Source organism: Rhamphochromis sp. 'chilingali', assembly GCF_963969265.1.
Source record: "Rhamphochromis sp. 'chilingali' genome assembly, chromosome: 15".
NCBI classification, from domain to species: Eukaryota; Metazoa; Chordata; class Actinopteri; order Cichliformes; family Cichlidae; genus Rhamphochromis; species Rhamphochromis sp. 'chilingali'.
The window spans coordinates 10,658,066-10,670,096 of NC_137942.1; the positions used below are offsets into that span (position 1 = coordinate 10,658,066).

Consider the following 12,031-nt stretch of genomic DNA (forward strand, 5'->3'; position numbering starts at 1 on the left):
AATCCCTACACTATTCACTTTTGATATAATTGCAGGGGTGTGTTAAGAAATTAAATTAATAATATTGTAGTGACAGAAGGGGGTGTGGGAGCATAGGAAAAGAGAAAATTCAATCAGAAATGAACATACAGTTGTGTTAAATGCAAATTTAACCTTCTAACATTTTGCACTTAATATTCGTTTTACTTTATAGTGGAGGAATTACCCCAAAGCTTTGCTTAAATGGGTAGTAAATAGTAATGTGTATACAAGGATTTCATTCATTAAGCATGGCGTGATATTAAACACGTGGAAGAAACCCTTTTTGGATTCTTGGATTAAAAGAATTTAATAGGATAAGATAACCTTTATTAGCCCCACACGAGGGAAATTTGTTATGTTGAAGCAGAAAGTGGACAGTGCAACGTAATGTAATGTACACAATATTTCAAATCCTTTATCATGGTCCACAACTATAACCAACAGTATTTTTGATGCACTGTTATCAATAATGTCACGCGACCTCACCCATTTATATCAAAGTGCACATTTTGAAACGGACAAAATAGAAACCGGCAGCGTCACCGTTTGCAAAGATAAGAAGTAAAATATAGACGCCTTTTTAAGAATGAGCTTAGGAGGTTTTAATTTCAGATAATACAACATGGATAATTCTAACTACAACTTACTGGCTGAGTTAAAAAGAAATGACACCACCCTTATTAATATTTCTATTATTATTATTACTATTATTATTATTACTATCATGAACATTTTCAGTATAAGTGCACAATCCCTTGTAAAAATCTGCTCTTGGAAGGCTTGAGTAGAAAAACAAAATGCAATTGAAAATGATCACACAAAGAGAATTTTATTTAACTGGAAATTTATTTGTCACATGCATCAGCTTCGAAGCGCTAAACGGAAACACTGCTGTAAATTATTTGGTTATGAATATGAACTATAATTCCACAAGTTCAGTGGTACTGTTTGCCCAGGGCAGAGACGACCACAGCGAGGAATGTCTGCCAGGTCATCTGGACATCAGGGGCGAAGACTTGAGGTCCAAACTTGGAGGCCACACAAAAAGCACCTAAAATGAAAGGGAAACAATAATAATGGCATGCTTCATCATTATCACTGGTGGAAAAAGTCTCAGATCACATACCCTGAAGTTGTCAGGATCAACACGGAGCTACTCAGAGTGCATAACGCTCAGTTTTGGCGTAGGTCTGCTTAATGTTGTCCATGTTCTTCACAGCATTTTCCAGACCAACCATCACAGTGCCACTTTGGGGTTTCTCATAATGGCAGCATTGGTGGACAAGTTGCCAAAGACTTGGAAGTATCTCTGAGTCCAAGGATACACAATCAGAAGCCTGAAATAAAGAGTTTTACTTTCTTTTATTTCGGTTGAATTAAGTTGTTTTGTGGCAGATTAATAAAAACAAAACGAAAACAAACCAAAAACAAATTCTGTTATCATGCGGTAAATAACAAGGCGTGTAAAAACAAGAATAATTAATTTGATGATACCAATAGGCGTCGTTAAATTATCATCTAACGTAACTCACCTGCTCAGGGCCTGGGTGCCAATTTCAGCCACATAAATCTTTCCCCACAGGTATGTGATCGCGCTGAGCTCAGCACCTGTCCACTCGACCATATTGTTAGAAATAAGATTTTCTCCAGCTTCGCTGAAATTAGTCTTCGTTCACAAAACATAGGTCCCTTTTGGAGGACTTTATTAATTGGCCGCTACCACCCCTCTTAGTCCGGAAGCATCTGATTGGATCAGAACCAAGGACAAAGGCTGTTAATAAGTCAGATATAATTTTTGCCAGAAGACTGGGAAAAGAACAGAAAAAAGACAAGAACATGAAACCTTAAAAACACCATCAACTCGACATCAATTGTTCGACGCCATTCAGTGTCGAATATTCATTTACCAATAAACCTAATTGTAAATGAATATGATAAAATGTAAGGCAGAATTTAACTGATTTTGAAGGTGTGATTTTTGCATAAGGAGAAAAGCTCAAAAACCCCAAAACATTTTCTTCATTTGTTATTTTTCTCTCAGCACCTGCACATATGAGCATCTAATATGTTGAAGTGTGTTTTTAACTCTAACTTTTTAATTTATATAGATTTTTTTCCCGTTCATTAGCAATTTTGCCACTATTCCTTTAGACTGCATGCCCCTGTTAGGTTAAGGCTGTGTGCAGGCAGGAATAGGACCCAAGGTGCAGACTCCAGAGACAGACGTGAACTCAAAAAAGGCTTTAATTTAATACTCAAAACATAACATAACTGAAAAACTCAAAACAAACTTAAACTAGAGAAATGACAGAACACACAGCTAGGAAACCGGTAGCTCGCGACACAGACACTAAGAAACACAGGGCTTAAATACACAGAGGGAGCAATCAGGAAATGAGTAACAGAAGGGAAACACAGCTGGGGCAAATCAGAACTGACGAGACCAAAGAAGCGTAAACTGAACACACTGAGAAAAGACGGAGACCTTCAAAGTAAAACAGGAAACACATAACACAGACTGAACAAAGACACAGACTCACATGCAGGCACTACAAAGGGAACAGAGACGTGGGAACAGGGCAGACACAAACACTGACTGAACACGGGGATATAGGAACTTAAGATACACATAGACGCGAACTAGACAAGGGGATGCAGGTGATAGGGGAGACAGAGCAACTAAAGAAGACAGAGACCTAAGCCATAAGACAGAACTCAAAGAAACCAAAAACTAGACAGTATAAATAATATCATAAACTCAAAAACCCTGGGTCGACGACCCAGGCATCCTAACAGCCCCTTCATACTGACATCAGTTCTTTAATGCATTCATCGCTATTTTACTAACTAATTTGACGTTAGGTGTTATTTTGTACTTATCTTACCTTATAAATACAGACTTATAAGGTAAGATAACACGGCGACTAAAAATACTTGAGAACAGGGTGTGGTTACTTTTATCTCTAGAAATGGCTTGTTAAACTCGAACAGGAAGGTGTGGATTAGATTTGATACTGGGTGTCGTGCAATTTAGTTCCATATAAAGAAAGATAGTAACAAACAACTTTCAGAATTTAGTTAACTTTTCTTTCTGCTGCGTAAACCTTTAAAGGCAGACACGAGTCTCTGGAAAGGACAAAACCGTGGTCCTTCTGGGATAAAGCGACTCCGAAAGCCCCTGAGATTGGAGCAGAGGCTCTGGGCCGGTTGGTTTTCATTATTTTCTGTTTTGACGATGTGCACACATCATGCACCACATTCTACGTAATAACTTCGCTCTATCATAACTTATCACGTTTACGTTTTACAGGATGCTCACTGCATATCCGCAAACCAAGACCTACTGTTCTCACTGGGCCAGATTCTGCACAGGTGAAGATGCACGGCGCCAACATCATGGCGTCGGGAATATTGACGACCTTGTTGGAGATCTGACCAATCTAAGCAAGCTATGCTTTCAAGCTCAGAGTGGACCCTGCCAACTTCACGGTAAGCTTAAGGAGGGAATGATCCATGCATTGCTCATAAGTCCATACAATTTCTCAATGAGCAAAATACTAAAAGTAATATAAAGCTATAATGTTGTTGCACAGTACACACTGCAATAGTTACAGCCTTTTGCACACGCTCTACAGTAAAATAACAAATGACAAAGTTTTACAGTTTAGAGTAAAATGTCGATCAGAGCCATTTCTTATATTTTATAAACTGTGTAATATATTGTTTTATTTAATTAGTTCAGTATGTTACTGTTATTGTCTTGGAGCAACTATAACTCACACAATTCCCTTAGGGATTATTAAAGTATTCTGACTCTGAGTCTGAAATTTTATGTATTTCTCGTTATTTATGAATTAATACGTTTTCTCCATATTTATTTATTTATACAGATTCTTGCTCACAACATCATCTTGTGCATGGCCATGTTCTCCCAGGAAGACTTCACCCCTGAAGTCCACGTCTCATTTGACATGTTTCTACAGAACTTGTCTTTGGCGCTGTCCGACAGATACCGCTAAACTCCAGATTCAGGCGCACCAATCGCTGCATGGAGCGTGTCATCCGCCACACTACCAACATCCATTTTATAATAGAAGAACACAGTTACTATATGAAATTAATACATGTTTACATTTCTTTTACTTTAGTCACGGTATATACTTGTATTATTATTATTTTTAATTCTCAATAAAACAAAACTGTTTAACTTGCTCCGACAGCAGACGCCTCGGACACGCCCCTTTACTCTTTAACTTGTGAAGGGTTCCCTGGTGTGTCGTCACTCATCCAACACATTAAATTAGAAATTCTGACTTCCTGTGCGCACGAGTGATTTAGGGATGATTAAAAACAGCAAGTAAAAAACATACTTCTACTTTCATAATAGGCCAAACTAAAGTAATAATTATATACGACATCAGAGTCACACTATCAATGAGGAGCTGTTATCAACGCGGGTAGACCATCTGATTGCTCTAGTTGGCCTTTTTCTTCTTTCGGCTGCCCTCTTTAGATGTCCCATCATGTGCCTTCATCCACGAACCTCCTCTGTGGTCCTCGTCTTTTCCTTCTGAATGGCAGCTTTCCTTAGATAAAGGAGCTGTCATGGCAAGGCAGATACTGCGGTGCACCCTAAAATAATCTCGTCGCCCCTAGTCACTGTCATAGTTTTGCACATGACAATATTGTTATTTAAAAAAAGCTAGCATTAACACTTTGATTCTAGCTACACAGAATTAACACAGAATATGAATTTCAAAATTGAATATATTTCACAGTGTCACCCCAACCCCTTCTTTGAAAAACGGTTCAGCCCATAGCAGCCCCTCTAAACTGTTTTATTTCTTGTTGTCAGTAGCTGTCGCCTATGATTGGTGCCAGAGCACATCTTGAATGAAGAGGAATTTCAGATTTCAACACAGATAGAAACACAGATGAAAATTCAATTATAACCATAATGAGGATGGCTGAGAGTCAGCATTGTTTCAAATTTTCTGAGGGGAAACAGGTAGAGGTCATAAAATACACATGAGCACTAAAGACTCGCTCAACGTTGAAGTGAATATATGTGAACTAGTGTGTATTATAAATTAGTCTGTAGTTCTGTAGCCTTAATTATTTCATCAGTCTGTGTATAGCACACACTTTGATTCCCAAAAATCAAGTAGTCGTGCGAATTCCTGCCCCATCATTGGGATTCGTCTTTGGACAATGCACAGTGCGGGTGGGGTGCTACCAGTGGCGGGTTTTGATATGGGCGACATGGGAGGTTGCCCAGGGCAGCATTGTGGTGGGGGTGGCATCATGGCATCGGCAAAAAAGTTGCTCGTACCCATGCTGCCCCGACGTCATGCCAGCGCATTTTGGGGATTGCATGGGCACCGAAAATAAACCAACAAACTACGGCTGTCAACGTTAATGCCGTCTTCAGGATTAACGTGATTAAAATTTCTAAATTAATCCATCAGAATGACTCCAAATCCCTGAAATGATACAGACTTATAATTTGTTTTCCAAAATCTATCACACACATATACCCAAAAAGTGAGCGTGAGGGGCCTCGGTGCGCCTGCTGCTGATGCTGCTGTGCTGAAGTCTCACGGGGAGGGCCGGGCTGCTTCCATAATATTGTCAATCCAAGCCCATTATGTATTAATTTTTATTCCTGGTTTGTGTGAAATCCAAGAAAAAAAAACATATACAAGGTGTAGCTCTATTAGTTTATGTTGTGGGGTTGGGTATTTATATTAGAGCGCAAAAATTACTGATGGAAGGTGGAAAAGAAAAGGTCAAAGCCATCAGGTCCTCAGTTTAGAAAAAAAGAGAAAAGGAGACACATCCGGTCAGATGTGTCTTTGGATAATGGCAGGTATTGTGTATCCTGAAACAAGATAACATTCATTAGTGGGGATTGGGAAAACTTGCGAAAACTGTTTACCTTTGTTAGCACTTGGCTATGATAGTAAACAGTAGACAGACAGTAGACACTGACACTGTGGCAGCCATAGTGACAGATCTGTGTCAGTTTTATTTTTTATTATTTTTATGCATTCATATATTTTTAAAAATAAGTTGAAGCACAAAACGCCAACCGAGTGTAACAGGTGTTTCGCATGAACTCAAAATCTTCAGCAGGGGCGGGGTGAGACGCCAACCGAGGTCACACCCTATGTAAGCTGTCATGGTATTTCTGCGTGGTTAAAATAATTCATCCCCCCCCCCCCCCCCCCCCCCCCCCCATCGAAACTCCATCCATTCATCCACCCAAGATAATAATAATAATAATAATAATAATAATAATAATAATAGGAAGAAGAAAAAGAAAGCAATTCGGAATAATGACGATAAAACAGGAATAGCTGGTTCTGGGGGACTGCCTGGTCATTGTAGTTGCTGCTCGTTTAGGTCAATACTTCACTGCTGAGGTCCGTGCAGCTTCCAGGAGAGTCTTTGTAGCTCAAGCCTCCCTGAGAAGGCAGTACTACTAGCTCCAGAGGACCGTCACATGCTCTATTTTTAAGTTGTGTATATAAGCTTTCAGTAAATCAATCGCTACTCTTCTTTAATTAGCCCATAAAGAGAAAAAAACCCATTCCTGGTAAAAGCTACAATAATAATCCAACTGTTTAAAAATGATCACCACAAACGACCATGAGAGTTTAATTGCATTGGATCTTTTATTACATGTGAGACTGTCAGTGAGTACTCGAGCACATAATGCAGTTTATCTGTATTTCTCAGACAGGGCGAGAGCAACAGCAGCCAGGAACTTGTCCACAGCCACATGGACCTCAGGGGTGAAGTCCTCGGGGAACATGGTGGACAGGACCACGAGGAGGTTGTGAGACAGAACCTGTGGAAAGATGATGATCACACTGAAATGAATGGACTTTTCATTTATTTATTTGTAACCAGAGAACATCATTTCAGATCAACCAGTAATCTATCTAAGATCAAATGAAAGCTGAGTTAGAGTGAGTTTAATTTGTAGTCCAATCAGTGTTCACAATAGAACAGAAAAATTAATTTGGCAAACGCTGTCATAGTAAATGGACCGATGTATATATATTGCTTTTCTAGTCTACTGGAGCATTCAAAGCACTTCGTACAACTTGCCTAATTGACCCATTCATATAAGTACTTCTTTTTCTATGACTAGGCTTTTTTCTCTCTAACATTCACACAAATTCACACTTCAGTGATTACACTGAACCACAAACTTTTTATTAAGTAGATGACCTCAAATAATGTCACCCCACAAACATGACAGTAATAATGATCAGTACCTTGAAGTTAGCAGGGTCCACTCTCAGAGTGAAGGCGTGCAGCCCACTGAGGCTCAGAAGAGCTCCGGTCAGATCGTCAATTTTGCTGACAGCATCAGTAACTGCAGCCATCACGGTTGCTCCGTGCTTCTTCACCGGGGCAGAGCCGGGGCGCAGGTCCTTCCAGTGGGAGAAGTAAGTCTTGGTCTGAGGGTACACTGTCAGCATCCTGGATAAAAATGTAAGAGAACAAGCCAGCGGGTAAGAGACAGAAATGCAGGAGCAGGTTTTTGTAGGCATTGTGGGGCCATATTTACCTGGAGACAGCATCACAGCCGATTTGTTCCTCCTTACCAGCCACTTTAGCCCAGAAGGCTTTGACTGTGTTCTTGTCCTTTGCAGAAAGACTGGTCATCTTGCCTGTTGTTGCTGTTGGAGTTGTGTTCAGCTCAAACTGTGGAGGTCTTATATATGAAACAGGAAATGCACACACCCGACCCACCTCACAGATAAGGTACTGGAATTTAGGCATGTTCAAAATGATATGTAACAGTTCCCGTGAGACAAACACCAAACAAAAGACTCTATAAGGCAAGACAACTTAACAAGATAATCAGAATTCATTTCTTCTTTTTGGCTTCACTTAAGAAACATCTTCATTAAATGAATGTGCATATTTTAAAACTTAAATTTTCAGTGAGAGCCAGTTAAATCAAATCACTAACCTTCCAATTTTTGAATTTATATCAGTCTAATATTACCATTTAATTCACGACAAGTCACCTGTTAGTTTGTATTTCTTTATCTATTTATGTATTTAATAATAATAATTTGAGAAAAAGCAAAATGGGTACATGATTATAACTTTAAAAAGGCTGTTGGCTTCAAATTTGGGTCTGGACAGATAGTTGGATTTATAGCAGGGCTTTATAGATACATTTACTGTACATACACATGCATCTAAATGTTTATGGCTATATTTAGACTAATAAGTCAACGGCTAATTTATGTTTCCAAACAGATAATCAAAAACCAAATCCAAATCCTAATGTGGAAAGCAGCTATCACGGATATAATTGAACACAGAGAGTCCAGGGATGTTCTAATGTGTAGGTTAAAATTTAAATACTGTTGTTTAGGCTATCATTTACCAACACTACAACCAAAATCTATGTCAATGACATTCACTTCAAAAAACCGTGTCAGTTTAAGGCTTATCTAATCTTCAGCAGGTGAATCCTCTCACAGGGCAGTTTAAATTTTTACAGCAGCTGTTTGTTCTCCACAGGAGCTCAAATGTAGCTCAGAGTGGACAGTTGCTACTGATATATTGAGGTAAAGTTAAACATCAGGTGTAGAAATTTGAGGATGAAAAACAGGTTTTAAAATATGGCAGAAATACTGAAAATATTTAAGAGAATGACAGAAAAGGTTTTGTGGATAACCAGAAAAAAACAAAAGCTGAGACAAAGTTATTAAATTTTTTTTCTACTTACAGCCAGTCAATAAAGGCCTGTAGGATGTGTGGGTGTACCATTCTTTTCTTGTCATTTTCCTCTTTAAGAAAACTCTTTATCAAGTTTATTTATTAAACGCATGTACAAATGGCAAATGCAGGACCTTAATGCTATGGTTTGGTCATATGTTAAAATTAAAATCTGTGGAATCTGGTCCATTTAAAAAACAAACAAAAAAACATGTATTATTTACAAGCACAAGAAGTTTTTTGTCACTGAAATTTAGAATTCATTATTTTCCAAAGGATATACTCATTGTACTTCATCCAGTTCTTTATTTCTATCCAGGTCTGCAAAATATTTTTGATTACCTTACTTCCAATTTTCTTAACTGTTAGGGGTCACTCAGGGCTGGAGCCTATCCCAAGATAGAAGAATAAGTAGTCTGTAAGATATTCCATAATGAAAGTTTCCAACAGATTTTTGGTTAATTTTGACAGTTAATCAAAGCTGAACTCAGAATCGTTAAACTGACCAGTTTAGCCAACTCCCACTCTCCAACTCCACCCAATTTCATATCTTTGGGTGGAGTGAAAAGAACTCTTTAAAAGGTGACTTTGTGGCTCTGCTGACTAACAGCACAAGAGCAACAATCAACAAAGCAAAATGGTTGTGTGGACAGACTTTGAGCGCACCACAATCCAGGACATCTTCTCCAAGATCAACTATGCAGTCGTTGGGCAAGCAGCTTTTTCCAGGTGAAACATAGTTTTTTTTTATATTGACGTAAATTTATTTTTAGAAGTTTGGGCTATTCAAGTAGAATCTTTATGTGCAATGAAAAAAGCTGGCATATTTTGTGCATTACACAATGTAGATTTCTCTTTTAAAACTAAGAGCAAATCAATTATTTACACATTCCCTCAGGTGTTTGACTGTCTATCCCTGGACTCAGAGGTATTTTGGTCAATTTGGAAACCTCTACAATGCTGCTGCTATTGCATCAAATCCAAAAGTTGCTGCTCATGGAAAAGTCATCATGGAAGCTCTGGAAAAAGCAGTGAAGGACATGGACAACATCAAGGCCACATATGCAGAGCTGAGCGCGCTGCACTCTGAGAAACTGCAGGTGGACCCTGACAATTTCATGGTAGGCAATGCTGAACTGACGGCACTGATTCCCAGTATTGCATGTTTGTGTGTGTCAATGAAGATTGCTAAAGCATGTTGTGCTGTGTTGCAGCTCCTGGGCGACTGCTTGACCATTGTGGTTGCTTCCCAGTTGGGTAAAAACTTCACTGCTGAGGTTCATGCAGCTTTCCAGAAGTTCCTGGCAGTGGTGGTGTCCTCCCTCAGAAGACAGTACTACTAAAGAGCTGCAGATGCCCGTCACATGCTCTGTTATTAATTGTGCCTCAATACGTTTTTAAAAAAATAAAATATTAAACAACTTCAGAAAGTTCCCAGTGCCTTTCTTTTTTTCACTTGCTTTATTATCTTTAAGTTTTAATACAATGTCCTTTGCAAAAACCTTGTATGGACTGCTTAAGGATTAAAGCCATTTTTAAATGCTTGGATGAAAAGACTCTGCAGCCAATTGCTGCCTGAAATCCAGAACCCATGTAAATCACCAAATGTTGTTTCCTCTATTGAGTTGTTTTGATAGACCTTGACTGTAGCCTCCAGTTGCTGCTTATTTGTGGAAAGGCATGCTCTGTTGGACAGAGATCAGGTGATTGACTTGGAGACTGTGAACATCCAATTTCTTTGCCTTGAGAAACTCTTGGAATATTTTTGTAGTATGTTTTTTTGCACTGCAAAAAACAGTCTGATAATTTTTTACAGCATTTCACAAATTCTGAGCCAAGAGTATGGTCCTGTAAATTTCATAATTCACCCAGATACTTCTATCAGCAATCACATCATCAATAAACACTGACTACCCACTTCCATTGGCAGCCATTCATTCCCATGCCATAACACTGCCTCGCCCGTTCTCCACATGCTTCACATCATGAGCTGCTTCTCTCCTTCTCCCAAATTAATTCCCAAATGTTATATTTTTTCTTACAGATCTGTGCAGGATCTTTCACATGTTTTCTGGCAAAGTCTAGTCTCATCTCCCTGGCTGTCACTGTATTCTGTGGTTTGTTGTAAACTCTATTTCCATTCATGCACACATCTCTTAATTGAAGACTCTGACAGTGATACACCAGCCTCTTCAAGTAGGTTTTTGGCTTAGTTACATGTCGTGACAATTGGTTTTCATTGAAATAATTCAGTGATTATGCACTTGTCCTTTTTTGTTCTGGTGTTTCTGAGTTGGTCAGTGCATTCATTCTTTAAAAAAAAAAAAAAGCTGAGAGAAAGCCTGCACTTTCTTGTTTTCAATCCAGTGTGTTGGTGTACAAAGGCAAAACTGCACATTTTTTAAATTTTTATGTTTGTCCCAACTAATATGGAAGTGACATTACATGCTTGAGTCATTGTATCATGGACCAAGCAGCCAAGAACACATAGGCACAAATGTAATCTTCAAAAAAATGGATTTTATTGTACCCCCGAAAGGACCAAATGATTACAAAAATTCAAAATGACAAAACAAAACTTTTTTTAAGAACCAGGTGGGCCCGTAAAAGAGGTTAACTTAACAAAATTCACTTCACAAAACATAACTCAACAAACTGACCTGCCCAAATGGGAAACAGCTCTAGTTATATAGCAAATGAATAAACTGTTATATACACCAAAGGTGACTAAACTGAAGAGTTAACAGCTAACCATCATTCAAGAAGAACCCCATCCCCCCCCTACATGATCACAATAGATGGTCCAGTCCATTTTATTGGCTTCTGCATTTAAACCAGCTCCACCCTCAGCCTCCTCTTCCACCCAAACCAGGACTGGAGCAGAGGCCAGGTAGCTCAAAAAGAACAGAAATATAATTAATATAACACATACTCATGTAAAACAACAAACAATGCAAAACAGAGTCTGTGCCACCGTTTGGACTATAGCTTAGTGCTGTCATGCATTACAGGTAAATTCAAAGTATTAAATTGGTTAACTTATGATCACAGAAGCTTTAGAGCACAATGTAAACGTAAGACAAAAAGATCAAATGAATATTACCCAAGTATTTCAATTGTGTGGTTGCATGCAGCCATCACACATTGCTTAAGAAACCCTATCCCCTTAGATACCAAGTCTTAGGACAGAGGACCATTGCTGTTCCTCTCCACTTACTAGAGATTTTTTTAAAAAATAATTGTTTGTAAAATTTTTTGT

The 12,031-nt window shown here is 38.7% G+C and overlaps 2 protein-coding genes and 1 pseudogene across 4 annotated transcripts; 1 reads left to right on the forward strand and 2 right to left on the reverse strand.

Moving 5' to 3' along the window:
* Positions 1-956: 956 nt before the first annotated feature.
* Positions 957-1,645, reverse strand: LOC308412176 (hemoglobin subunit beta-A-like; annotated as a pseudogene). The gene is made up of 3 exons: positions 1,554-1,645; positions 1,144-1,358; positions 957-1,072 (listed from the first exon to the last, which is right to left on the reverse strand). The product of its transcript is annotated as a hemoglobin subunit beta-A-like (transcript).
* A 5,034-nt stretch (positions 1,646-6,679) lies between these two features.
* Positions 6,680-7,761, reverse strand: LOC308412171 (hemoglobin embryonic subunit alpha-like). Its single transcript, XM_080906325.1, has 3 exons — positions 7,604-7,761; positions 7,308-7,515; positions 6,680-6,874 (listed from the first exon to the last, which is right to left on the reverse strand). The coding sequence occupies exons 1-3, from the start codon at positions 7,699-7,701 to the stop codon at positions 6,746-6,748; spliced, it is 435 nt and encodes a 144-aa protein (XP_080762451.1). The 5' UTR covers positions 7,702-7,761; the 3' UTR covers positions 6,680-6,745.
* A 1,586-nt stretch (positions 7,762-9,347) lies between these two features.
* Positions 9,348-10,202, forward strand: LOC308412169 (hemoglobin subunit beta-like). 2 transcript variants are annotated; one of them, XM_080906322.1, is made up of 3 exons: positions 9,348-9,501; positions 9,671-9,893; positions 9,987-10,202. In XM_080906322.1, exons 1-3 carry the CDS (start codon positions 9,410-9,412, stop codon positions 10,113-10,115), a joined length of 444 nt encoding a protein of 147 aa, XP_080762448.1. In that variant the 5' UTR covers positions 9,348-9,409; the 3' UTR covers positions 10,116-10,202. The 2 variants fall into 2 exon arrangements, with proteins under 2 accessions (XP_080762448.1, XP_080762449.1); XM_080906323.1 differs by having other exon boundaries at positions 9,384-9,501; positions 9,671-10,202.
* Positions 10,203-12,031: the final 1,829 nt, after the last annotated feature.